This window comes from Polypterus senegalus, chromosome 6 (genome assembly GCF_016835505.1).
Source record: "Polypterus senegalus isolate Bchr_013 chromosome 6, ASM1683550v1, whole genome shotgun sequence".
NCBI lineage: Eukaryota > Metazoa > Chordata > Cladistia > Polypteriformes > Polypteridae > Polypterus > Polypterus senegalus.
Genome location: NC_053159.1, coordinates 156312336 through 156337569, shown reverse-complemented (window position 1 = coordinate 156337569; position 25234 = coordinate 156312336). Strand labels below are relative to the sequence as shown.

The 25234-nt window shown below is 40.5% G+C and overlaps 1 protein-coding gene and 1 long non-coding RNA gene across 8 annotated transcripts in view; one reads left to right on the top strand and one right to left on the bottom strand.

Annotated features, from left to right (window-relative positions):
* kalrna (kalirin RhoGEF kinase a) overlaps positions 1–25234 on the top strand; it is a 758514-nt gene that overhangs the window by 469581 nt on the left and 263699 nt on the right. For 6 of the 7 annotated variants that reach the window (XM_039757406.1, XM_039757408.1, XM_039757409.1 and 3 more), the window contains 6 exons: positions 10536–10710; positions 12104–12299; positions 12717–12883; positions 15315–15434; positions 17024–17242; positions 21525–21674. In XM_039757406.1, coding sequence (XP_039613340.1) covers positions 10536–10710; positions 12104–12299; positions 12717–12883; positions 15315–15434; positions 17024–17242; positions 21525–21674 — 1027 coding nt within the window. The remainder of the gene's footprint in view (positions 1–10535; positions 10711–12103; positions 12300–12716; positions 12884–15314; positions 15435–17023; positions 17243–21524; positions 21675–25234) is intronic. The other variant, XM_039757407.1, reaches the window with a different exon arrangement.
* Positions 13748–21580, bottom strand: LOC120531734. The gene is made up of 3 exons (XR_005634150.1): positions 21506–21580; positions 20656–20788; positions 13748–13818 (listed from the first exon to the last, which is right to left on the bottom strand). It is a non-coding gene; the product is annotated as an uncharacterized LOC120531734 (long non-coding RNA).

Below are 25234 nucleotides of genomic sequence, written 5' to 3'. Positions count from 1 at the left end.
GCTCAATTTACTGGCAATATATACAGTGTTTACAAATATACAAAATATGAACAAAGAGCATAAAGAGTTAGGGTCCTGAGGGATGCCCCTTTGAATGTCCAAGGCTAAAGACAAATAGATTGACAAAATATGTAGAGTCTGGTGTATTACAGTTCAAAGTGAGCTGTCCTGAAGTACATTCCCCTAGGAATCTGGTCCTGAAGTGAATGCTAAAGATGCTTGGCTAGAAGCATCACAGCAGAAGTGTTGACAGGTGTCTTCCACATGGTTCTCTTCCACCGTAAGTGTGAAAATGGAGGAGAGTTTCGTAACTATCATCCGCTTAGTCTTTCCCCTTTGTTTTCCCCATATGCAAACCCATAAAGTACTCTGGATATTTGTATGTGTATAAAAGAATAAACTATAAATATATTTACATGAAAGGTAATAAAGGCTGGAGTCTGTCATTCTATATCATATTTTATATGATCTGAAAAACAGGCCCAAGAAAACAATCAAAGGGTTGGAGGAATCAGGGTTGGCTACCCATTAATTGTTGCTTTTGGGTGGCTTCCAAAAGCCAATAAAAGCTTTTGAAATTTCAGACAGAAAGTGTTGGTCAAATAATGCTGGTGGTTAGTAGTCACTGGTTTTGATGTCAGCAAGACCAGAAGAGGCAAGCATGAGAAGGGTCATAACGACACTTCCAGACTGGAAGAGGACATACTGGTCTGATATCTTCCTGTGCAACTCTTATCTTTTCCCGTGTACGTTTTAAGTTGCAACCAAAAAGAGAAAGGGTTTGCCTCCTGTGTGACACAATATTAATTATACACTAGTTCATAGCATTTGCTACTGATACAATCAAAATGAATAAATTTTTTTTTGATCAAAAAGATAAAAGAGATGCTGTTGTAGAAAGTGCCCATCACTACCTAGCAGTGGGTTGGCATATTAAAGATGCAAATCTACTATAAACATTAAATCTTGTATTCCCTCCTCTGTACTGTCTTTTAATGTTCTTATTGTAACCCAAGTCGCACACAGCCCCTCCAACCCAAATGCCAGCTGGTATTTCGCATTAACAGTGTAGATAGAAAGCTTTTTCACCCTATAAGAACCTATCTGGACTTGAACATGTTTTCACAGAGAGTTATAGCGCGGGTTGTTCACTGAATGCTAGCAACTGGCGTACTGACGCTCGTGGACAGTCGTGGCTTTGTCTCAAGAGACCTAAACAAGGGTAGCGCTGATCACGAATATCACATCAAAATTTACCCATCATGTACCGTTTCAGTTTTGTCATGATTTTTTCTTATATTTGTATCCAAACATTTTCACTCCTGTAAGTGACTTATCAACAACAGTTTGTGTAGCCTGGGCATCTCCAGCCATGGAATCAGGCCAGGTTGGAAGCTGTTCTGTGGAAGCTGACATCCTGGACAGGTCTGAATGGGCTTGACGCTGTCTCAGCATGCTATAAAGGTGGCTTGCATACACCGATCCTGCTCCTTTGGTTAATATAGATAGTCAGTATGTATGTATAGTATCAGTATAGTATCTGTAGCAATATAACAGTAAGTAAGCTTGATGCTATAGACGTTTTGGTGTCGGATGATATGTCTCATCAATGTCTTAACAGCCGTGATGCATTCTGCTATATCTGTGGCGACTATACACTTGTGCCTCAGAGACGTTGGATGACTGTTCTTGTGAAGAAAGCTTATTGTCTGTATTCCGGCTGCAAAATTGGTGATCAAGACAAGGAATGGGCACCTCACATTTGCTGTGCGACATGTTGTAGCACTTTGAGATCTTATCAATGAAAAGTGCGTTATAAATAAAATCTATTATTATTATTAACAGAAAGACCATGTGACGGATTGTTACTTCTGTTTGACTAATGTGTCTAGTTTCTCTGCCAAAAACAATAAGTCAATTGAATATCCTAATCTGCCTTCAGCAATGAGACCTGTGCCACATGACGACAGTCTTCCAATTCCGAAATTGCCAGAGGATTGGACCTTAGACGAACCAGTTGAAGAAACTGCAATGCAGGGTACTGATAGTGACATTGACCGGATTTTCAGCCGTGCTCATCAAGCGATCCACATCTGATAACACAGTCCGAATTGAACGATTTGGTCAGAGATTTGGGTATGTCAAAAGCAAAAGTCAAGCTGTTGGGTTTGAGACTGCAGGAATGGTGTTTGCTGTCTCCAGGTACGAACATTTCTGTGTTTCGAGGCTGACATCATGATATAACCAAATTTTTTGCACAAGTCGACAGTCTCTGTTTCTGTGACATTAAAGGATTGTTCTCGGCCTTGGGTTGTGATCAGAACCTGGAAGAGTGGCATCTCTTCATTGATTCGTTAATGTTAAGCCTGAAAGCTGTTCTGCTACACAATGGCAACGTTTGTCCTTCAGTACCTGTTGGCTATACAGCACACATTAAAAAAAAAAACATATGAGAATATAGAACTGTTGCTGAAGCACGTCCAGTATAGCAGGTACAACTGGAATATCTACGGAGATCTTAAAGTCGTTGCTCTGTTACTAAGACTGCAGCTCGGCTATACAAAGTACTGTTGTTTCATCTGTGAATAAGACAGCCGTGCCAAAGAGTCACACTTTTCTCGACAGAACTGGCCACTCTGTAAAAGGTTAGTTCCAGGACAGAAAAATGTAGTACAGTGAACCCTCGTTTATCACGGTTAATCCGTTCCAGACTCTACCGTGATAAATGAATTTTCGCGAAGTAGGATTCTTTATTTATAAATCGAATATTTTCGCAGTAATATTTCAATAGAAAATCTGTTTACGACCTTCTAAATACGTTTTTTTAACATTATTAGAGCCCTCTAGACATGAAATAACACCCTTTAATCACCATTATACTCGTATTACCCAATGTATTAGACAAAATAAGAGAAAATAAGACATATTAGACGTTACGAATATCATATTACTAGACGCACTCGCCTTTTAAGGCGACCGATTTTTATCCTCAATTTTTGTGCGCTCCATGTGTACATCAGGCATGTAAGTGTAGGGAATGAGAACATCAAAGTGCCCATTCATAACATCTCCCGAAAACCTAAAGTTTTTTTTATCCCCTCAAGTGCCTGTCCAAAGTCGTACAATGTCAGCCCGAATCTGTACCGCTAAAGACGGAGTTTCATGCACTAAATAAGCTATAGGTGAGAATAAGCAAGCATCATCTCCGCGGTGAGGCATTTGTACTCCATCAACATTAATTATTTCCAGAGACATAATTTTGTCTATTTTTCCAGCGCATCGCGCACAAAATCAAGGGAACGATGAGAGCACCAGAACTCTGCTCACATCGCGCTCGCACCTCAAGCCGCAAGTAGTAAGTCTGTAATAAGCGGAATACCGCTACGCTTTGCACTCACGGGACGGAAGGACAATCCCGAACACTTTTATCTAGTAGATTATTGTACTGTACATATAATTGCACACAACCACTAACCTATGAAGGCACGACCTTAGTAGGAGAGTCTTCAGAGGTGGTGCAGTATCTTCAGCAGGTGCGTTGTTGTCTTCAGTGAAGAAGTACTAGGAGTAGGCAGTGGGTGTCTGGGTGCGCGGCTGAAGAACATCTTGATAGGCAGTTGCTGGCACTGCCTTTTCATATGCGTGAGGAGGCTTTTGTAGGGTATTGCCATCTTTAATCATATCCAAGAGTTTCACCTTCTCCTGGATAGTAAGCATCTTCCTCCGGCGCTTAGTTTTATTGTCAGAAGGCTTAGAAAAAGCAGCACGTTTAGGAGCCATCGTAGGGCTTAGATAAAAGTTCTCAGAAAGCGCATGCGTAGTGACGTAAGCATGTATGAGAAAAAAATCGGGATAGAGTGAAGCCGCGAAAGTCGAAGCGTGATATAGCGAGAGATCACTGTACATGAATTGCTTGTCGGCCCGGCAAAGATATTTTTGCCTCCTCTTCACATAAAACTGGGACTCATGAAGAATTTCGTGAAAGCACTGAACTAGGAAGGCAAAGGTTTTCGTTATTTAAGACATGTTCCCAAGAATAACTGACGCCAAAATCAAAGAGGACATTTTTGTTGGCCCCCAGATCAGAAATGTTATGAGTGACAAGCGGTTTGAAGATCTTTTAGCTGGGCCGGAAAGAATTGCCTGGAAAGCCTTCAAAGACCTTGACAATTTTCTGGGCAATTACAGAGCCCCAAACTACATTCAGCTGGTAGACAAACTTTTGGAAGCATACAAGACAATGAAGTGCAACATGTCACTCAAGATTCATTTCCACCACTCACACTTGGACTTCTTTTCTGCAAATCTCGGTGCTGTCAGTGACGAACACGGTGAAAGGTTTCACCAGGACATTGCTTACGATGGAGAAACGATACCAAGGCAACTGGAATCCGTTAGTGCTTGCTGACTACTGTTGGGCAATGCAACGTGATGCACCAGACATTGAATACAAAAGAAAATCAGGAGCAAAACACCTAAATTCTGTTGAATGTAATAGCTTGTGCGAAACATAAACGTGACTATATATGTTATTGTCAGTAAACATATAAATGTCTATTTCTCAGAGTTCCTACGTGTTGCAGTAAAACCAAAACTATATTTGTGCATGCCCAGTAGTACCTGTCACAATCGGCAAGACTTTTGAAAAAAAAATTGTTGTACGGTGAAATAAAAGGAAAAAGTAGAAATTTGGTCATTCATTGATTTCAGCTTGATTTGCCCATTCTGAAAGTTGTCTGTATTATAAATGTGTTCTACTAATGTGAAATGCTTTCTTTAACAATGGACACTGGACAGAGCTTTAGCCTACTAAAGCAAATGTAGTCGTGTGTGGTTGAAAGGTCAAAGCCAATTGTGTGTCCTTAAATTGTATAGGAACCACAATTAATACAAGTGAAAAGAGGCCATTCTGTACAGTTTTACAGTTTTGTATATTCATGCTGCTACAAAAGAAAGAAATCTTGTACAAGGTTTATAACAAATTATTAGGATTCCCTAATATGACACACAATAATTCAGGAATATTTTAAAACTCTGGCTCCTTTCAAAACACATTCACTTCTGTTCCCACTATGAAATAAATTCCACATTTTGTGAAGATGTCCTGTCATTTGTCTTTAATATATATATCCCTATGCCCCCTGATATCTTCTGGTATAGCTCCAAGTTTTCTTTCAGAAAAACTCTGAAAAAGTTCAGCAATTTAAATGCTTGTAACAAGTCTCCCTGTACCTTCTTTCCTCCCAAATTATTCTTGCAACAGAGAACTTTTAACTTTGGTTGCATTGTATTTTTTTTTATTCATGTTTGCTTTCTGGTTGAACTCAGGGTGAAAGGAGGTAATTAGTGTAAATACCAAGTCATTCTACAAAGTCTAATCTCTTGCCCTTGCATTATGTTCCAGCTTTACCATATACTTGGTGATTGTAAACCTCATTTGCCTCCTCTTCCCAGAACAGAAACAGCGTCTCCACTTCAAATATTTATATTAAGTTAATTTCAGGTAACACTTACTGTATATCACACTATTCATTGAATCTGCTTACAGATTTTTACATAAAAATCATAAAGTTGAAAATATATATTTATGAAATATTTACTGTCTAGGAGGTGGCCCTCATAGTAACTGCCTAATTAAGTAAAAGACCAAGTAGTCAGAAGGTTAGCAGAAATCTTAAATCATTAACAACAGTAAACTCACAAGTAAAGACAACTGAAATAAAGCCATCCTGCTGTTCTGGGTCTGCTTAAATGCCTGTTAACCTCCTCTCCACATGGTGATGTTGTTCAGCTGCCTATTTAACCTTTATGTCACATAAAATATTTCTTTCTCATCTTTCATCAATTGGCCCAGACACTGCACTTTTTTGCTTTTGCCAGCTGAGTGCTTGCTGTCACTCTCTCTCTCTTTGCTCTCTCTTCTCAACTCCAAAGTGTGCTATAGCTACATTGTCATGCTATTACTCCTGCCCAGTGGCAAAAGGATTTTAATCTTACTGTATTGTCCAGCATATACAGTACATATAATATTGTTTTAAGAGTGGGTAGGCAGCCAGTTAACTTAGGTCATCACAACCCTTGGAGAATGGGAGTCCACAGTCAACTGGAGGAGAGTAGTCAAAGTGACGTCAGACATTGACACAGTCTTGGAGACCTCCCCCAACTAGCTGCCCACCTCTTCTGGCCATTCTATAGTAGAGATTGAGCTGGGCCATCCAATCTGATGACAGAATCTTTCCATCCCATGATTACAAGGCTCCCATTATCTCAGAAGACTTTTCCTTAGGCAGGAGAACAGTTTGGCAATACAGCAGTGACACAACAAAATACCAAAAAGAGAAACCGAATAGATGAGGGTTAATGATTGATTATAATTACAGTACTTCATTACTTAAATTTGATTACAAATAACTAACAAACAGAGATGCAGTATGTACAACTAATCAACAACTCTAGTCAGGGAATGCTAAACTAAAGTAGCAAGTCCTTAGCCTGGATTTAAAAGCGGAGGCCAAAGGGGCACTTCTCATATAAGCAGACCGATCATTCCACAGCTTCAGGGCCCTATAACTAAAAGCTCAACCTCTCACTGTTTTTTTTTAATCCTTGGAATCATAAGTATGCCAGTATCTTGAGATCTCAATGTGTGCACTGGATTGTAAGTAGTAATACGTTCAGATAAGTAAACAGGACCTTGGTCATTTTAAGGCTTTATATGTTATAAGGAGGATTTTGAAATCGGCTGTAAGCTTAACCTGGGAAACAGTGTAAGGACTTTAAAACTGGAGTTATGTGTTTGTACTTTCTGGTTCTTGTAATTCCAAATTACATATTTAAATAAAAATGTTGGTGGATTAATTTTAATTCCATCCATCCATCCATCCATTATCCACCGCTTATCTGAGGTCGGGTCATGGGGGCAGCAACCTAAGCAGGGAAGCCCAGACCTCCCTCTCCCCGGCCACTTCCTTTAGCTCCTCTGGGAGGACCCCAAGGCGTTCCCAGGCCAGCCGGGATATATAATCCCTCCAGCATGTCCTGGGTCTGCCTTGTGGCCTTCTCCCAGTGGGGCATACCCAGAGCACCACCCCAGGGAGGCATCCAGGGGTCATCCTGAACAGACGCCCAAACCACCTCAACTGACTCCTCTCAATTTGGAGGAGCAGCGACTCTACTCCGAGTCTCTCCTGGATAACTCAACTCCGCACCCATTCTCTAAGGGAAAGTCCAGCCACCCTGCGGAGAAAACTCATTTTGGCCACTTGTATCCGTGATTTTCCTCTTTAAGTCGCTACCCAAAGTTCATGGCCATAGGTGAGTGTAGGAACATAGATTAACTGGTAAACCAACAGCCTCGCCTTTTGGCTCAGCTCTCTCTTCACCACTACGGACCATTGCAGAGCCCGCATTACTCTGGATGCCGCACCGATCAGTCTGTCAACCTCCCACTCCATTTTTCCCTCACTCGTGAACAAGACCCCAAGATACTTGAACTCCTCCACTTGTGGCAGTAATGTGTTCCCAACCCGCAGAGAGCATTCCACCCTTTTCCGGCAGAGAACCATGGCCTCGGATTTATAGGTGCTGACTCTCATCCCCGCTGCTTCACATTCGGCTGTGAACCGCTCCAGTGAGAGCTGGAGGTCACTGTCCGATGAAGCCAACAGAGCTACGTCAACTGCAAATAGCAGAGATGAGATTCTGAGGTCACCAAACCAGACCCCCTCCGCTCCTTGGCTGCGCCTAGAAATTCTGTCCATAAAAGTTATGAACAGAATTGGTGACATAGGGCAGCCCTGGTGGAGTCCAACCTCAACAGGAAACGAGTCCGACTTGTTACCGCCAATGCGGACCAAGCTCCTGCTCCTCCTGTATAGGGACTGAATGGCTTGTAACAACGAGCCTTGTACCCTGTACTCTTGGAGCACACCCCACAGGATGCTTCAAGGGACATGGTCGAATGCCTTCTCCAAATCCACAAAACACATGTGGACTGGTTGGGCAAACTCCCAAGCCCCCTCCAGGATCCTGGCCTGGGTGTAGCGTTGGTCCAGATTTCCACAGCCGGGACGGAATCCGCATTGTTCCTCTTGAATCCGAGATTCAACCATCGACCAAACTCTCTTCTCCAGCACCCCTGAATAGACCTTACCAGGGAGGCTGAGGAGTGTGATCCCCCTATAGTTGAAGCACATCATCTGGTCACCCTTCTTAAAAAGGGGGACCACCACTCCGGTTTGCCAATCCAGAGGCATGGCCCCCGATGTCCATGCGATGTTGCAGAGACATGTCAACCAGGACAGCCCCACAACATCCAGAGCCTTGAGGAACTCGGGGTGAACCTCAACCACCCCAGGGGCCCCGCCACCTCAGAGCTTTTTAACTACCTCAGCGACCTCGGCCCCTGATATGGACAGGTCCCCCAGAGTCCTCTAGCTCTGCGAGAAGATCCTCGAAGTATTCCTTCCACCTGTCAATAACGTCTGCAGTTGAAGTCAGCAGGGCCCAATCTCCACTGTACACAGTGTTGGTGGAGAACCTCTTTCCCCTCCTGAGGAGCCTGACGGTTTGGCAGAAACTTCTCGGTACCGACCGAAAGTCATTTTCCATGGCTTCCCCAAACTCCTTCCATGCCCAAGTTTTTGCCTCTGCAACAGGAGATGCTGCCACACGTTTGGCCCGCCAGTATCCCTCAGCTGCCTCTGGAGTCCCACTGGTCAGCCAGACCCGATAGGACTCTTTCTTCAACTTGATGGCCTCTCGAACCTTAGGTGTCTACCACCGAGTTTGCGGATCGCTGCCACGAGAGGCACCGACAACCTTGCAGCCACAGCTCTGTTCTGCTGCTTTGACAATGGAGGCTCGGAACATGGCCCATTCAGACTCAATGTCCTTCGCCTCCCTCGGAATGAGGTTGAAGTTCTGCTGGAGGTGGCAGTTAAAGATCTTTCTGACCGGTTCCTCTGCCAGACGTTCCCAGCAGACCCTCATTATACGTTTGGGTCTGCCTGGTCTGTCCAGCAGCCTCTCCCGCCATCTGATCCAACTTACCACCAGGTGGTGATCAGTTGACTCCTCAGCGCCTCTCTTCACCTGAGTGTCCAAGACATAAGGTCGCAGATCCGATGACACAATTGCAACCTCGGGCATCCTGGCGCCAAGTGCACTTATGCTCGAACATGGTGTTCGTTATTGACAATCCATGACCAGCACAAAAGTCCAACAATTGAACATCTCTCGAATTTAGATCAGGGAGGCCGTTCCTCCCAATCACACCTCTCCAGGTTTCACTGCCATTGCTGATGTGAGCGTTTAAGTCTCCCAGCCAGATGATAGAGTCCCCAGGAGCTGTGCTTCGCAGCGCTTCTTCCAGGGACTTCAAGAAGGCAGGGTATGCATAAGTGCAAACAACAGTCTGAGTGCTTCCCCCAACTCGAAGGCGCAGGGAAGCAACCCTCTCGTCCAACGGTGAGAACCCCAACGTGCAGTCCTCGAGCCGGGGGCCATAAGCAAGCCCACCTCTGCTCAATGCCTTTCACCCACAGCAACTCCAGAGTGGAACAAAGTCCAGCCCCTCTCAAGAGGAATGGTTCCAGAGTCCAGACCGTGCGTAGAGGTGAGCCTGACTATATCTAGCCGGTACCTCTCAACCTCTCGCACCAGTTCAGGCTCCTTACCCGCCAGAGAGGTAACATTCCATTTCCCAATAGCCAATTTCAGCATCTGAGGTTCGGAACGGCAGAGTTCCCACCTTCGGCCACCACCCATATTACATTGCACCCCTAAGGCCTCTCTTGCAGGTGGTGGGCCCACAAGAGATCATTTTAATTCATTTACACTAAATCATTTAATATAAATAGAGATTTCTACAGTAGAGGTTTCTAGAGATTTCTATATTTCAAACCGTAATCCGAAGAACAAAACGATAAGTGTTTCTAGGACAAAGGCAATCCTCCTAACAATAATATTGTTTTCTGTTATTCAGACAGTCCTGGATCAGTGATTTGATATTCCCCACAAAATCATGGGCTTCTGGGTTAACCAGCAGTCTCTTTAGAAACAAGTGTTACACTCATATGAAAGTCCAAGTAAATCATGCTGCAAGCTTTCCATATATCCCCTTGTCTTAGCCATTCTCCAGATCTGATTCCTAACCTAGTTAGTCACAATGGTGAACTGTACATGTTTACTCCCAATGGATTTTCTTTGGATTATCCCATGTTCCAAAGGTATGTGTGCAAGGTTAACTGGTAAATGTTTATCAACCTGGTGTGGATGTGGATGTGTGCGCCTTGTTCAGTGTTTCGTCCAGCCTAGTTTTTAGAGCTTTCAGGATTCTTCCCAACTTTCTGTGACCCTGTGCCTAAAATAAGTAAGTTTCAAATGGCTTTATGTGTCCCTTTTTGAAAAATGTTTTATATGATGAAGGTAATCCATTATATCCGAGATTTTTATCAGTCATTTTCTCTTGTATCCCAGGGTGCATTTTACTAAGACCTAATGTCTTCTTTCTCTCATTTTATCGCTTCATACAGGGATTCTGCGATGTCTAACAACAAGATGCCACACAACAGCTCCATCAGTCACATTGAAAGTGTACTGCAGCAGTTGGATGAGGCTCAGGGCCAAATGGAGGAACTATTTCACGAAAGAAAAATCAAGCTTGATATTTTTCTACAACTTCGAATTTTTGAGCAATATACTATAGAGGTAAGATCAGAACTTTCAATTCACATATAAAGCAGGTAATCCGGGTTTATCTACCTCATAGAGAGACAGTGTTTTACAATATAAAGGAATGCTAAAAAAGTACAGTAAACAAAGATGACAAGGTGGCATGTTGGTTATCATCTTCAGGAAATTTCGTTTGAGTCCTGATCTAGTTGTTGTCTGTATGACCGGTTAGTTCTTCCCATGACTCCCTGTTTTTTTTTCTGTGAGTACTGGGATTTTTTTTCTCCCCATCCCAAAAACAGGAAGGTTAGATTAATTGCTATCTGTAGTGGTTCCTACCTTGAGCCCAGCAACACTAACACAGGCTTTAGCCCCTTTAAGATATCAACTGACACAAATTAACTTGTGCAAATTGTCCATTATTTTATTCTTGATCGATTTATGCACTCATTATGTTAACATGCCGTGCTGTGCGGACATGCATACACTTTTCTATGACCAACAATGTCATGTTAACAATTTCTTCCCTCCTTCCAACAAATCAATGTATAATGATCACAACATATTGTCTCAGGCCTACCATTTGTGGTTTTGCATGATGTAATAAATTCTGTATCTGTTCTGAGACCGCTATTGAGTGATCTCTTGATATTAAACAATAACAAGAAAGAAAAATATACATAGGTACACAGTGGCCTTTACCTTGTTCACACAACCGTCTCTTTGGAAAGACATTTGTATCATTTATCTCGTAACTACCTTATTCACCTGAGTTTGGGTTCAGTGTCATTGGTTTATTGTTTATGTACCCAATGTGTATGTTTAATTGAAATGAAGTAAAAATAATCACCAGCATATTTACTTGATCCCACTCAGATCATCAAAGTTTCGATCTGGTCTTGGATTAAGCCATCAGCTGTCTGTAATGATAATGATTCAGGATAATTGGATTAAAAAAAAGTATAATTTGTTAGATTTGGTCAAGGTTAGCATCCCAATGCTCAAGAGAGCCATGAATGGGACTCGCAACCCATTTTCTGCCTGTGTGGAGTGTGCATGGTTTGCTTATGTCTACTTGGTTTGTACGTCAGGTGCATATGCGTGTTTGATTAATTGATTACACTATTTTGTCCAGTGCAAGTAAGTGAGGTCATGTGTGGGAGAGTGCCTATTATGAACTGGTGCTTTGTGCTATTTGCTATCAAGATCAGCTTCAGCCCTGATAATACTGAACCTGATTACGAATGAACAAATGAATCATGTATACTTAAGTCATGGCAAAAGCAAGAACGTTTCAGTAGGATGCTTTAGTACATATACAATATATCTCATTTTTTCATATTGCTGTTATTTAAATTGTGTAATGTATTAACATTTACAGTAATTACAGTTAAGACAGCTATGAGCATGTGATCTTATCTCATTGAAGGTAACTGCTGAGCTGGATGCATGGAATGAAGACCTCTTAAGACAGATGAATGACTTCAACACAGAAGATCTCACACTAGCTGAGCAGCGTTTACAACGGCATACGGAACGAAAGTTGGCCATGAATAATATGACCTTTGAAGTAATCCAGCAAGGTCAAGACTTGCATCAGTATATCATGGAGGTTCAGGCTTCAGGTGAGAAATGACAAAATCTAAAAATAGGTTTCTTGATATTACAGAATGTATGGATACTAGAAAATAACGTGAGAGCAAATTTATAAAGGTAATGTAATGCACTTCATACCTTGATTCTTTCCATCCTTAACGGTACTTAACTTTCTCTCCTTTTTCTTTAAATTAGCAGGTAAAAACACAACTTTTAAATTCCTATTGTGCCGCTTATAGCAGCACATCTTTAGTTAAAGAGCATGGACAGTCAGTCATCCACAAATTTGTAGTGGCATTTTAGTAAGTATCAAGGGACAGGGAGGGGTTGGATGTTGAGAAAGAGAGAGAAAGGCTGCTCAGAAGAAATAGTTAATGGATTGACTGGTAATGTGTTGCTGCACCAAATTAACTCTGTCAATTATTCTGTTTAATTTTAATATCAAGGGATAGAACTTACTTGTGAAAAGGATATTGACCTGGCCACACAAGTACAGGAGCTGCTGGAGTTCCTTCATGAGAAGCAGCATGAATTGGATCTGAATGCTGATCAAACTCAGAAACGACTGGAGCAATGTGTTCAGCTCCGACATCTGCAAGCCGAGGTCAAACAGGTACAAAATTTAATGGAACTGATAGATTACTCTTTTTTGGTATTGCGAAGAGTGCTAAAGCACTAAAAGTATTACTGATCAATCTTTCTATCTACTGTAATCACCCAAAGAACACAAGTAGTCCAAAGTAACAGCTGGGGAGCTAGCCAGTCAACACAGTTTGTTTAAAGTAAAACAAAAATGTTAGCCTGGAGACTTGACAAATCAAAATTAGGCCAATCCAGCCTCTGTAGCACAGAATAGAAGCACAATATTGTCAAGTAACTTGGGAGCTCTGTCTGCTGTGAAGTTCAGATCCATAAAGAGACATCACCCTCTGGGCACACCTCCTTTCATTTTGTCCCAACTGAACTCTGGGCTCTGTGGCAGGGTATCATGCCTTCTTTGGTGTTTATCTATCTAAGGTGGCAGCACAGGGTTATTGCTTTTGCTTCACAGGTCCCTTGTTCAACTTTTGAATCTTGCACTTTTTCATTTTTTTGTTTTTTCTATATGTTTTTGTTTTACATTTCCTAATAAATGTAGTTTAGATTAACTTGTAACTCACAACTGTCCCTGTGATAGTGTAGGTATAGCATGAGAGGGCCATGAAATGAACTTGGCATCATGTGCTTTATGCTGCAAGGATAGGATCCAGATTTCTTGGACTGTGAATTGAGTAAAGCAGCAATAACTGACAAAATATAAATTTTAAAAAGAACCAAAGGACAAAGAACAAGGTTTGGGGTTCCACCCTGTATATTCTCGATATTTTATATTATACAACAGGAATAACAACAACAACAGAGTAGTCTCAAAGCACGGAGTCTAAGACGGAACTGACTGAAAAAGGTGTTTCCCGCAGGTCATAGCCAGAAGTGAGGGCAGGAATAGACTGGCACCAGAAGTTGAGTCTGTATGAGTGCTGATTTTAGGCAGGCTTTCCTTCCAACGATCTGAAAAGGAGGGAGAAAAGACATTAGTGCAATTATGTAACCCTTATTTCAGCGGCATACCACATTTAGTCAAACCCATTGACTACAATCCATGTGCTTATTTGTGACAACATATAACACATTTAAAAAAAATGAAACTTAAATGTCAATGTTAACATTTCAATCAACTTTGTAAAAGGGTCATGAAGCTTAAAAAAATCATGATTTATTTAATGTGCAGAATCAGATTTGTTATGCTTGATTTGGATTTATCTTTGATTCTTTCAGCTCTAACCTGTTCCCTGAAACTGTTTTCCATGCCCATATTTTGCTTACAAGAATTACATTAGATATGATTTTTGGATAGAAAAATGGACTGCTGTTAAAATGCAAAGAGTGTCAGTTACGATGATTTTTGCCCAAGGCATAGTTAACATATGCTACAGTGGCTCCTTTTCCCTGGAGTAATCAGTGACTCTAAATTTTGAAGACATACTTGTATAGGTCAAGTAGTTGCTGGTAGGAAAAATGCTCCCGTGAAAGTATTAGTATTTAAAATGATGTCATTGGATTGATGGTAGAAGGAAAGAATGGGTGCATGATGTTGGGAAACTTGAACTGTTTTGCTATAATTCTAAAATAAATACAGCTGTTAATTTGGTTTTACTATTTATTTGATTGAATTGCAATGTATTTAATTTGATGATATCAGATAAATAAAATTTCCCTAAAAGTATTTTTTTCTAAAATGTGGTACAACCACAATGGCCATATATATTTTTTTGCTTGTAAATTAATTTTAAGGTAACTATGTATTATTTGTGACCTCTTTGTGGAGTACTGGGTTGGAAGCTATACTACAGCCTATCCAGACAGCATTGGGTACAAGGCAGGAATCAGTCCTTCCAGGGTAGACTTGAGCACACTCTGACACTCATTCACTCACACTTGGTCAGTCATTAATGAACCTAGCATGCAACTTTGGAATGTATGTGGAAAATGTAAGTACCCAGAGAAAAAACATCTACATACACAGGAAGAACATGCAAGCATAACAAAGACTGGGTCAGGTTGCAATTTCGAACCCAGTCATCTGGAGTAAGTTTGTGTGTCCTATGACATACTGGTGTCTATCCAGGGTTGGTTGCTGCCCAGTGCTTTGTGCTGTAAAGATAATCCTAACTCCTGACAACCTAAAATTGATTTAGGTTTAGACCAGTCATGAAGCAGTAGGCCTGTCCAACTGAAATAAAATGATAATAATCCATGTACTTTTTTATGCAGTTGATTCATTTTGTGAGATTTCTGAGTATTGATTTTATGCACTCAGATTTATTTATTGTTTCAAATATTATTTGTCTATTAAAATGTTACAATTTTGTTAGAAAATATGCTCTGAAAATGTCACATGGGTTGTCAGATTTTTTTTTTCCTCTAGCCATACTTTAAAACTACAGAAAAAACAGTGTTGCAAATAATTATTTTTTCTGACTGCTGTATGTTTCTTCTATTTGAAGGTGCTGGGTTGGATCAGGAATGGAGAATCTATGCTCAGTGCCAGCCTTGTAAACGCAAGTTCACTTTCAGAAGCTGAGCAGCTCCAGAGAGAGCATGAACAGTTCCAGCTGGCTATTGAGGTAATTGGTGTAATATGGCTAATTGTTACAGTATGCTAGTCTGACATACTGTAGTTGTATCTGACTTTATGTGTCACTCTGGTTACAGTCTGGTGAACTTGTGAGATATAAATGAGCATAAATATACTGGCACTAACACTGTCTGCTAGAATTCTAGCCCTGGATTCCATTATAAAAGGTGGAGCAGGGCCAAACTTCTCCATTTGCATGAGTAATAATTCATTAACATCTTAGTGTATCATGGGAATTGTAAGAGCAAAAGCATGTGTTTAAATGTGAGACATATTTACGAAAATTGAGTTTAAAGGGTTCATACAGATGAAGTGCTAGAGTAACATTGCTTTAGATTTCTCACCTTTAAATCTCATAAACAGTCAGGTCAGGTTTAGATGATTACAGAGATGCATTAGGAAATTTTGAGACCTCTGACACCATAAAAATCTTAAAGAAAAAAATGCAGAGTGGCCACTTTGTTAGGTACACCAATCATGTAGCCGACTCTTTTTTGCCTCCAGATTAGCCTGAATTGTCCAAGGCATGGATTCAATAAGGTGCTGTAAATATTTCATAGAGGTTTTTGACCATGTATTTTGTAGTCCCCGCAGATTATTAAGCCACAGGTTTTGCTGCAAACCTCATATCGGAGGTATTCTGTTGGATTGAGATCTAAGGACTTGACAGGCCATAATCTTGAAATTCCCTTGTCCACCACTGTTACAGAGAGCTGTTATCTCAGTATTTGTGGCTTTTCTGTTAGCTTAATTGAGTGTACCATTCTCCTCTTATCTCACTCATTAACACCGTTTTACCTAGTTCATTGCACTATTCTCTGTAAAGCTTTGAATATCATAGTTTGTGACACTGACAGGAGGGCAACAGAGATGATAAAAACTACCATGTCTGACACTAAAAATAGTGCCACAGTCAAAGTCACGTAGACCACTTGCCTTAACCATTTTAATATTTCAATCAACAATTACTGATCCTCTTGAAAATGCAATGACTTTATGTTGTATATGTTAAGTGGCAGCCACATGATTGGCTATTTGCATTAACAAGCAGGTATACCAAATAAGGTGGCCATATTCCAAATTTGCAAATCAATTGAGTGGACCCTTCCAATGACCCTGAATTGGGGTAAAAAGGTAAGGAGGGGTTGGGAACTGACTGAAATTATATATAAAATAACGGCACCTAGGTGACTTATAACTAATTATGATTATGATAATTTAACACGCACTTATTTTTTAATAGATAATTTTCTGTCCTTATCTTAAAATCCTTATGTCAATAAAAGAAGCATTTCTTTTAAGACATACACATAGTTGTGTTGATTTAAAAATGTAATCTTCATTACATGAAACGATTTATTTTTTTCAGAAAAACCTCTAGTGTTGGGGCAAACAAGGCAATTACAATTTCGTAGGTCTATACTGTAAAAAAAAATATATATATATAATATACATATATATATATAACTGAAAAATATTTTATTTTTCTTGTATCTTCCATACTCACGCATCACTCTTTTTTTCTTACCATATATCTTGCTGTTCTACTCAAACTTCACTCGTCTTCCCCACACACAGTCCCTCTTTCATGCCACCTCTCTCCAGAAAACCCACCAGAGTGCCCTACAGGTTCAGCAAAAGGCAGAAGTTATGCTTCAAGCTGGACACTATGATCCTGATGCCATTCGAGGTTGTGCAGAAAAGGTGGCACTGCACTGGCAGCAGCTCATGTTGAAGATGGAAGACAGACTCAAGCTAGTTAACGCATCAGTGGCTTTTTACAAGACTTCAGAGCAGGTGAGTTTTACAAACATCTGAAGAAGATTCATATTTGTCTGATGGACTTTCTGAGGTTCAATTAAAAGAATTGAAATATTAAATTAATATAGTAAACTATGGAAACCATTAATTACAGTAAAATCTGCAATATCCAGCAAGTGTTGCATATAAAATATGCTCAATATTAGAATGCTACCAGCAAACCCGCGATTCTCGAAAGAATCGCTAATCCAAGAATGGCAATCACTTTCTGTTCCCCCCGATATTTGGAGGGAAGGAAAATCATGGAGGGTGGGTGCGTCCTGGGAAAGTTTTCATTTAATTAAATAAACATATTTGTACTAAAGCGGTTTCTTTTTGGAACCATGACTTATCTGGTTCTGGTGTTTCAGAAGCGCATTGTAGGCGCCTGCGTTCATTGTTTTCCATGCGGTCTCATTTTTGTTTTTCTATGGCTGTTTCGTTAGCTAGAAGTCGTTTGCTGTGATCATGGCGGCAGATCCGGGCTTCGAGGGCTACATTACTAAATGAAGGTGGTATATGCGGTGGTGTGGGCGGTCGCGTTTGGGCGGCGGTGGTAGTGTGTACGGCTTGCTTGTGGCCTCTGGCATCTGTGCATATATACAACCTGGCGTGCACGCTTTACCTCAAGTTTAGTTTACAGGTCATGTTGTGTTGTTTGGGCGGCACCTATTGACTGTGGGAAGCCACTGGGTTTGACTCTGGGGCGCCAAGGCGCAGTGCGTGTGTGCGTGCACTGTCGGTGCTTCTGGCCACTGGCCTCTGAAATCCTTGTATATATACAAACATTACTAAATAAAAGTTTTATATGTAGTGGTGTTCGCGTTCGGGCGGGGGTTGTATTGTGACCTGAAGTTTAGTTTACAGGTTGTGTTGTGTTGTTTGGGTGCCACCTACTGACTCTGGGAAGCCGCTGGGTTTGACTCTGGGGCACTGAGGAGCAGTGCGCGTGCGCTTTCGGTGCGTCTGGCATCCGAGCATATATACAACCTTCGTTTAGTAATATAGATTCCTAATCTATTATTATAGTGTTCATGACAATGACACATAACTCTTTCATCTAAATAAAAATAGCCATTTCAATCAATATATTGGGGCTGGCAGACTGTCGGATAAGCGAAAATGTTGGGTAATGGGAGGTGTTAAGAAAAAGCCTATTAAACTTTAAACTATGTTATGATTTTACACATTACGAACCTAATACAGTGACTCGGTTCACGAATGTCTCTGAACACGTACAAATCGGGTTATGACCAAAACGTTTGCCAAACTTTTGCCTCTGTTCACGACCACACACTCGGTATAGGAACAAGCCAGTTTTCTTTCGGTTTGTGCGCGCCGATGATTTCCGCACGTGTTCAGACCCTCCCTGTGCATTCCCTGTGCAGCCAGAGAGAGAGCACGAGAGAGAGACATAGACATGCACGCACGCACGCACACACACACGCGCATGCGCGAACATGCACGAGCGATAGACACGCATGCACACACACACGCGTGCGCGCGAGAGAGAGAGAGAGAGAGAAACACACACGCGCGTGTGAGAGAGAGACGCACACACACAAACACCCCAGAGAGGGCTGGCCACATAATCCACTGTAATCCTGTTTTACAACGAAACATAAGAAAAATGTAACTGAAAAAATGAACTTAGCAACAAAAATAGACTTTGCTCATGCTCGCAACTTGCAGTTCTTGTTGCCGATTGATGCATTTTTTTTTTGGTTTTTTTTTTTGCAGTGGGACGTCGGATATTACAGAATGTTGGATAAGCGAAGGTCAGATAAGCGAGACTCTACTGTAGCACAGAGAGCTTCAGCTTTTCTATATATTTAATGGATGTTTCTTTTACTAGAGAGTTTTTTTATTAGTAAATGTAAGGAAGAAGAAAGATTTTATTATACTGACAGTTACAGTAGATTGGTCAAACGTTTTGTAACCTTGTTAACATCAGTCACCATTACTATGTGCTTTACATAGCTAAGAAGATTACAATAAAAGCACTGTACTCTACAATTATAATCGAAAAAAATGCGAGATATGAAATACATTTGCATGCCAGGAGGAACCTGGATATATACTGGAGAGATTTTTACAAGTAGCTCAACAGATCAAGGAGAGCTACAGTGTAAAACTAAAAAAAATGGGTGCAAAATTATCATGACAAAGTAATAATAGTAAAGCTTACTTGATACACAGAATAGGGAGATTTTCAGTCAGAATCTAAATATTGGTATGGATTCAACTTTGCAAATAACAGAGGTAGAATAGAGTGCAATAGCCATAATAATTAAAAAATATTGAATGGGAGGTGCTTGGTGAGGCTTTAGAATTGTAAGGCCATTGTCAGACTATCTCAGATGCCTCATAACTTAACACGGTGTTTGCAGCATAGAGACATATTCTGGAGTGTTGGAATAAATAGCTTTATAAGTCAGTAATACTTTCAGGTGACAGTTTTTATATTTAACAAGAAGCCAGCGTAGGTGAGCCAAATGACGGATAAAAGTAATCCCAGCATTTTGATTGGATCAGGACTCTGTTAGCATTCTGAGTATTTTGTAACTATTGATGGTTTTTACAAGAAAATCAGTAAAAATTAAATTTACTAAAAAATATGGAGATGAACAGACACAGGACGGGGCTTTAAAAATTTTTATAAATGACAAAATTAAATTCCAAAGGTAGCAGAGAGATGGCTTTGAAAGGTATGGTGTCTGTTTAGTAAAAATCTATGACTGGTCATATAGGACCATGTCATAAGTTCGTTTACACTTTCAAGCTGACCCATTGAGAAATAAGCCAGTTTGTTTGTATTGAACTGAAAGGAGTTTGCAGACTTCCACGCACTGAGGTTGTCGGTTGCCTTTTCCTTAGCAGATGTGCCTACAAAGGAGGGTTTTTTTTTATTAGCAACTTTGAACATGATGTCATGCTGGTGTGTCAAGTGGCCCAGTGGCAGCTTGTAGATATTTTAAAGAGGTACAGTACATGTGCAGAGCCTCAAGGGAATGCACAGATGAAAGGGTTGTAGGCAGCTAGGTTTGCCATTGAAGGCAACAGACTACATACAGTACAATATAGTTGTAGAGAGAGAAGACAGTATCCAGAAGTAACATGGACCAACAATCAGTGTGGCATAATTCTTTACGAATCATAAAAGCAAAACAGGCACCAATTAATTGATTACTGATCAAGGTCAGACTTCATTATCTGTTTTAAAGAATGATCAGTTTATTTTATGTTAAAAATATAAGTAAAGGTAGTCACAGTTTATTCAAACATCTGAACAAAGAAATTACAGTTGTTCTTTCCATAGCATACCATCTGGGATTGCAAGTTATAGCAGTATACTGTCATTCGTAAAGAATACTCCACCCAAAAATTATATTTTTTTAGTTATTACTTACCCATTGACGTTTGTAGTGACGACTGAGAAAAATTCTTAATCGTTTGTTTTCATGCAGAAAGGAGAGAAAAATGGTTATAATAGATCCCAATGATGACCAATGCTGTATAACATCAAATGATGTGAAAAATATCCTTGGCAAAAAGAAAAAAAAATCATGTTAATCATGTCACATTTTCCACGTTAGTTATGCAGTTGTGTGCTCAAAATGTGCAAAATACATGGAGTTTATGCAAAACATTAATAGTTACTCCCCAAAAAAATTAACACACATCATAAACAGGAAAGACACTCCCATAAATGCTGTACTTTTGAACTGAAGATCTGCCTCTCTCCCTAATTTATTGGTCTTTAAATTCCCGGTCTAAAGGTGCTAATCAAAAGCCTTTTACCAAAACTAACAGAAATAGACAGTGATTTATTTTACGTAAGTATAAGAAAGTAAACTCACTGTGCCACCATTTTAAATGACGTAATTTCAACAAAATGTTTTCTGCAAACAAAAACTTTATGGCTATGACTGTGTCACAAGGACACAAAATAGTAATGCCAGTGAAGCAAAATAATGGCACAAATTGGCAGTAAGTGATGCAAAAATTAAACAAAATGAGAAAGTGACAAATGATAACAGTAAAAAAAACTTTAAAAAGTGACGCACAACATGCTCCACATCCAAATTATGACAGGGTGGATTGTTTAAAAATTATGAGGAAAAGGATAGTGGTATTAAATAATGCACAATGGTTGTTAATATACCGTGCTGATGATAAAGTTTAGTAATAACTCAGTGTGTTCAGTTAGTTTGTCTTAATTTACAACATTGTATATCTGATTCTAAAATTTGAACGCACAATTTTACTTGTGAAATAGGTGTGCAGTGTTCTGGAGAGCTTGGAGCAGGAATACAGAAGAGACGAAGACTGGTGTGGAGGTCATGATAAACTGGGATCCACTTCAGATACTGATCATGTTATTCCACTCATCAGTAAACACCTGGAACAGAAAGAGGCTTTCCTCAAGGTACATTTTTTTTTTTCTTTTGATTCTCAGATATTTTGGTTAAGAGCAAGTTATGTGGTGCTTTGGACATTTCATACTCAACTTCACTTATTTACTATTACAACACAGCAATTAACTCAGAATAGTCTGTCCCAACTAACGGCAGCATTCTCTCACCATAGAATAGTAGTCGGCCTCCAGCTTGTCTACTGATATTCAGGGCAAACCTCTAAACTCAATCCTAGCAGAGAAAATTAGATAGTGTTGAAGAGGGAATTATAATTAGATAGAGTAGAAGAGAAAATTATTTTCTAGAACATGAGAAAAACTTGTTTAAAGAGAGAAGATTTATAATTTTGAGTTTTTCATTCTCTCGTGGTTGCAAGACATTCCTTCTTATTTCTGAGGATTTTTAAATTTTTTTTGTTTTATATAAAATTGTTAGATTGCGTATGATGGAAGAGTAGGAGCTGTGAGGTTATGTTTATTATAGCAGTGATATCTGTGGTATTAGGAGAGGTGCTTATACTGTTTAGAAGAAGATAGTGTATATGCTATCCTCATTTTGATAGCGGATATGTTACCCTTTTGGAACATGACCCGGACGCAGACAGGCAGACATGTTGTAATCAACCCACACATGTTTATTACAGTACTCCATATTTACAAAAGTCCAGTGCAGTCCCCAAAAGTCCCCAATACCCCACAGTTCTAGCCAACACACAATGCCTTCAGACCGCCTCCTTCTCTCCTCCAGAGACCTTGTCCACTCTTCTCTCCTGACTCAAGTCATCCTCTGAAGGGAGGCGGCCCCTTTAAATAAGCACCCGGATGTGCTCCTGGTGTGTTCCTGGCAATCTCCCACCGACATGCCCCAGTATGGCAGAAGTGCCGGCTGCTTCCCCGGAAGCACTCTGGGTGTCCCCTCTCTTCTTCCCCCCCAGCACTTCGGGGTGTGGCAGAAGCGCTGAGGTCCAGGGTCCTCCAGGTATTGGGTTTGCCCCCTGGCGGTAACCATGGGCCCCTACAGGGTCGAGCTTCCCAGCTCTGTACCCGTGGCTCCCAGGGCAGTCGCTCCCTCGAGGTCTGGAGGTGGCACAAGCCCTCCTCCGATCATCTTGGGCGTCCCGGCTGGGTACCACCCCCATCCGGTACCACACCCTCTTTTCTTAAACTGAGATTATACTACGCACAAAGCGTGCTCCAGCGGATGCTAGTGGTACACAAGCGTTATACTGTTTATATTTGCGTGTGTACTTTATGTAAATCTGGAAGATTCCACCAGGTGACAGTGCAAGATATCATCACAGGGTGAAAATATTCGGCTTCATTGTGTTGTGAATTGCCCTGAAACATCCATTAAATTCCGAGGATACTTTGCCACAATATCTCTGAAAGGATATTTAATGATTACATCCAACAATCCAAGGATGCATTCATTCCAGCAAGCATTGGGCACAAGACAGAAACAATCCCTGGACAAGACATCAGCTTATTGAAAGGTGAACACCAGCACACACAGACACACACACACTATCGTCATTTTAGTGAAACAAAATCCCCAAACCTTCATATCTTTGGAAGGAAACCGGAGTACACTGTGGAAACCCACCAGGGAAACATGCAAACTCCATGAACCCAAGGTACATGATTCCCTGCGAGACAACAGCGATACTGTTCTGCCATTGTGCCGCCCCAAATGTATAATTATTAATAGTACTGTATTCATCATCTCTCTATTATAAAAAACAGTCTTGGTAGGGAGACGAGACGAGATCTTCACGGAAGACAATTTGACGTCCCGCGAGAGACACTTTAATGTCAGTGAGACAACATTTTAAACAAGTTCACGGACAACCTAGCAGTTGTTGGAATGCTTTTGGCAGACACACTTCTTATGCTTCCTGCTCTTAAAACAACGACAAGCAGAACATGCAGCTCGCCGGCAGCAGAAAGCCAGCAGATGATCTGAAAGCTTCTCCTTAGCGTGTATCCAATGTGAGCAGCGTTACACGTTCTGTGAGAAAGAGATTTAACCACACACAGGGCCAGAAATAAAGGACAAGTATTGTTTTTACAAATGTTTTAAAGTAAAAGTGAAAATAATGCATATATAACAATTCCCATGAAAGTAACAATCTCTTTAAATTGTATATCCGGTAAACCAAACCCGGAGGTGGGTGAGTGAGTGAAACGAGCAGGAGGCAGAGCCCCCTAGTTTAAATGAAGTTAAAGACTTGTCTGTAAAATGTAACATACATGCTTTAATGCATTTCATCTTGAAAAATAATGTCAAGTATAAATCTAAGGATTCTAAATGTGCAAAGAGCTGGAATATCATAAATGTAATGTGTTCTGTGTGGCGATTACTGCTCTCTATTCAGGAGGAAGTCCCAAAAGCATGTAGCGATTAACAACTGGGTTGGTTTTAAGATGACTTTTCCGATGGTCTATTTTAATGCTAAAGTAAACTACAAGGTTAAAGTGGACATTTCAAGATTAAAACTGAAATTTCCACATTAATCACAAAACAGACCTTTCAACAGTGTCCTTAGTTTTTTTCTTTGTGGCTCAAATACGCTTCCATACATTCTGGTGCTTTTGTGAAGGTGCAAAAAAAAAAAAAAAGATGGCACAGAAGATGGTATATATTACGTTGGGGAATATGCAATGCTTGAATATAAAAGCACCCCGACTACATTCGTATGTCAGCATTTTACTTCACCACATCGAGCCATTCATCAAACATCGAAGCACGCACATCAGCCCCGGAGGAACCTCAAAGCGGCCTACTGTCACATGTAGATAGTAAACAGAGACTTTGACGTCATGTTTCAGCTTGATCACAGCGTCCCTCGACTTTTTGCTGGATACAATACAGGAAAGTACTAAATACATCTAAAACCTGTCAGATATATTTCAAAGCCACAAGGCAAAGTTAGTGTATGGTTTGGAAGAGTCATTACTGCCATAAGTGGAGTGAGGGGTGATGTTTGGAAACTAAAGAGAGGAGACAAAAATTGAAGCGGGGAAGAACACATGGGTTCTTACTCTGAATATAAGAAGAGACAGAGAATCATAGACTCATACCCGAGAATAGATGATGTATCATCAGAACAATTTTAGAACAGTTAGATGGATAACATCACAAGACTATTTTAACAGGCTTATGAATGTGAGTAGAGCAGAGAAGTTTAGAAGTGAATAGAATCATACTCTGACAGATGCACAGAGGACAAAAGGTTTGGATGGCAACAGAGCCATTGATTTCAAAGACTGGTGTATAATCAAACATGAGTCCAGATTCTTCAGCTGGCCAAGTGACCCCAAGAGAGGCAGTTCAATTTTATTGGTGTTGAACTAGTTAGAGGTAGCATAATCCAGACATTTAGGCCTGATTCATATCTCATTAATATAATGGGCCAACCCGGACTAATGAAACAGTAGAAGGTGTTAAATAAATTAAACTTCAGCTCCTGTAGTACATAATATTTTCTGGCCTCATTTTGGGAAGAATGTATAATGACTTTTTGTGTAGGCCAGTTCTTTTTAGTTTAGTCTTGTATGATTATTGTATTACT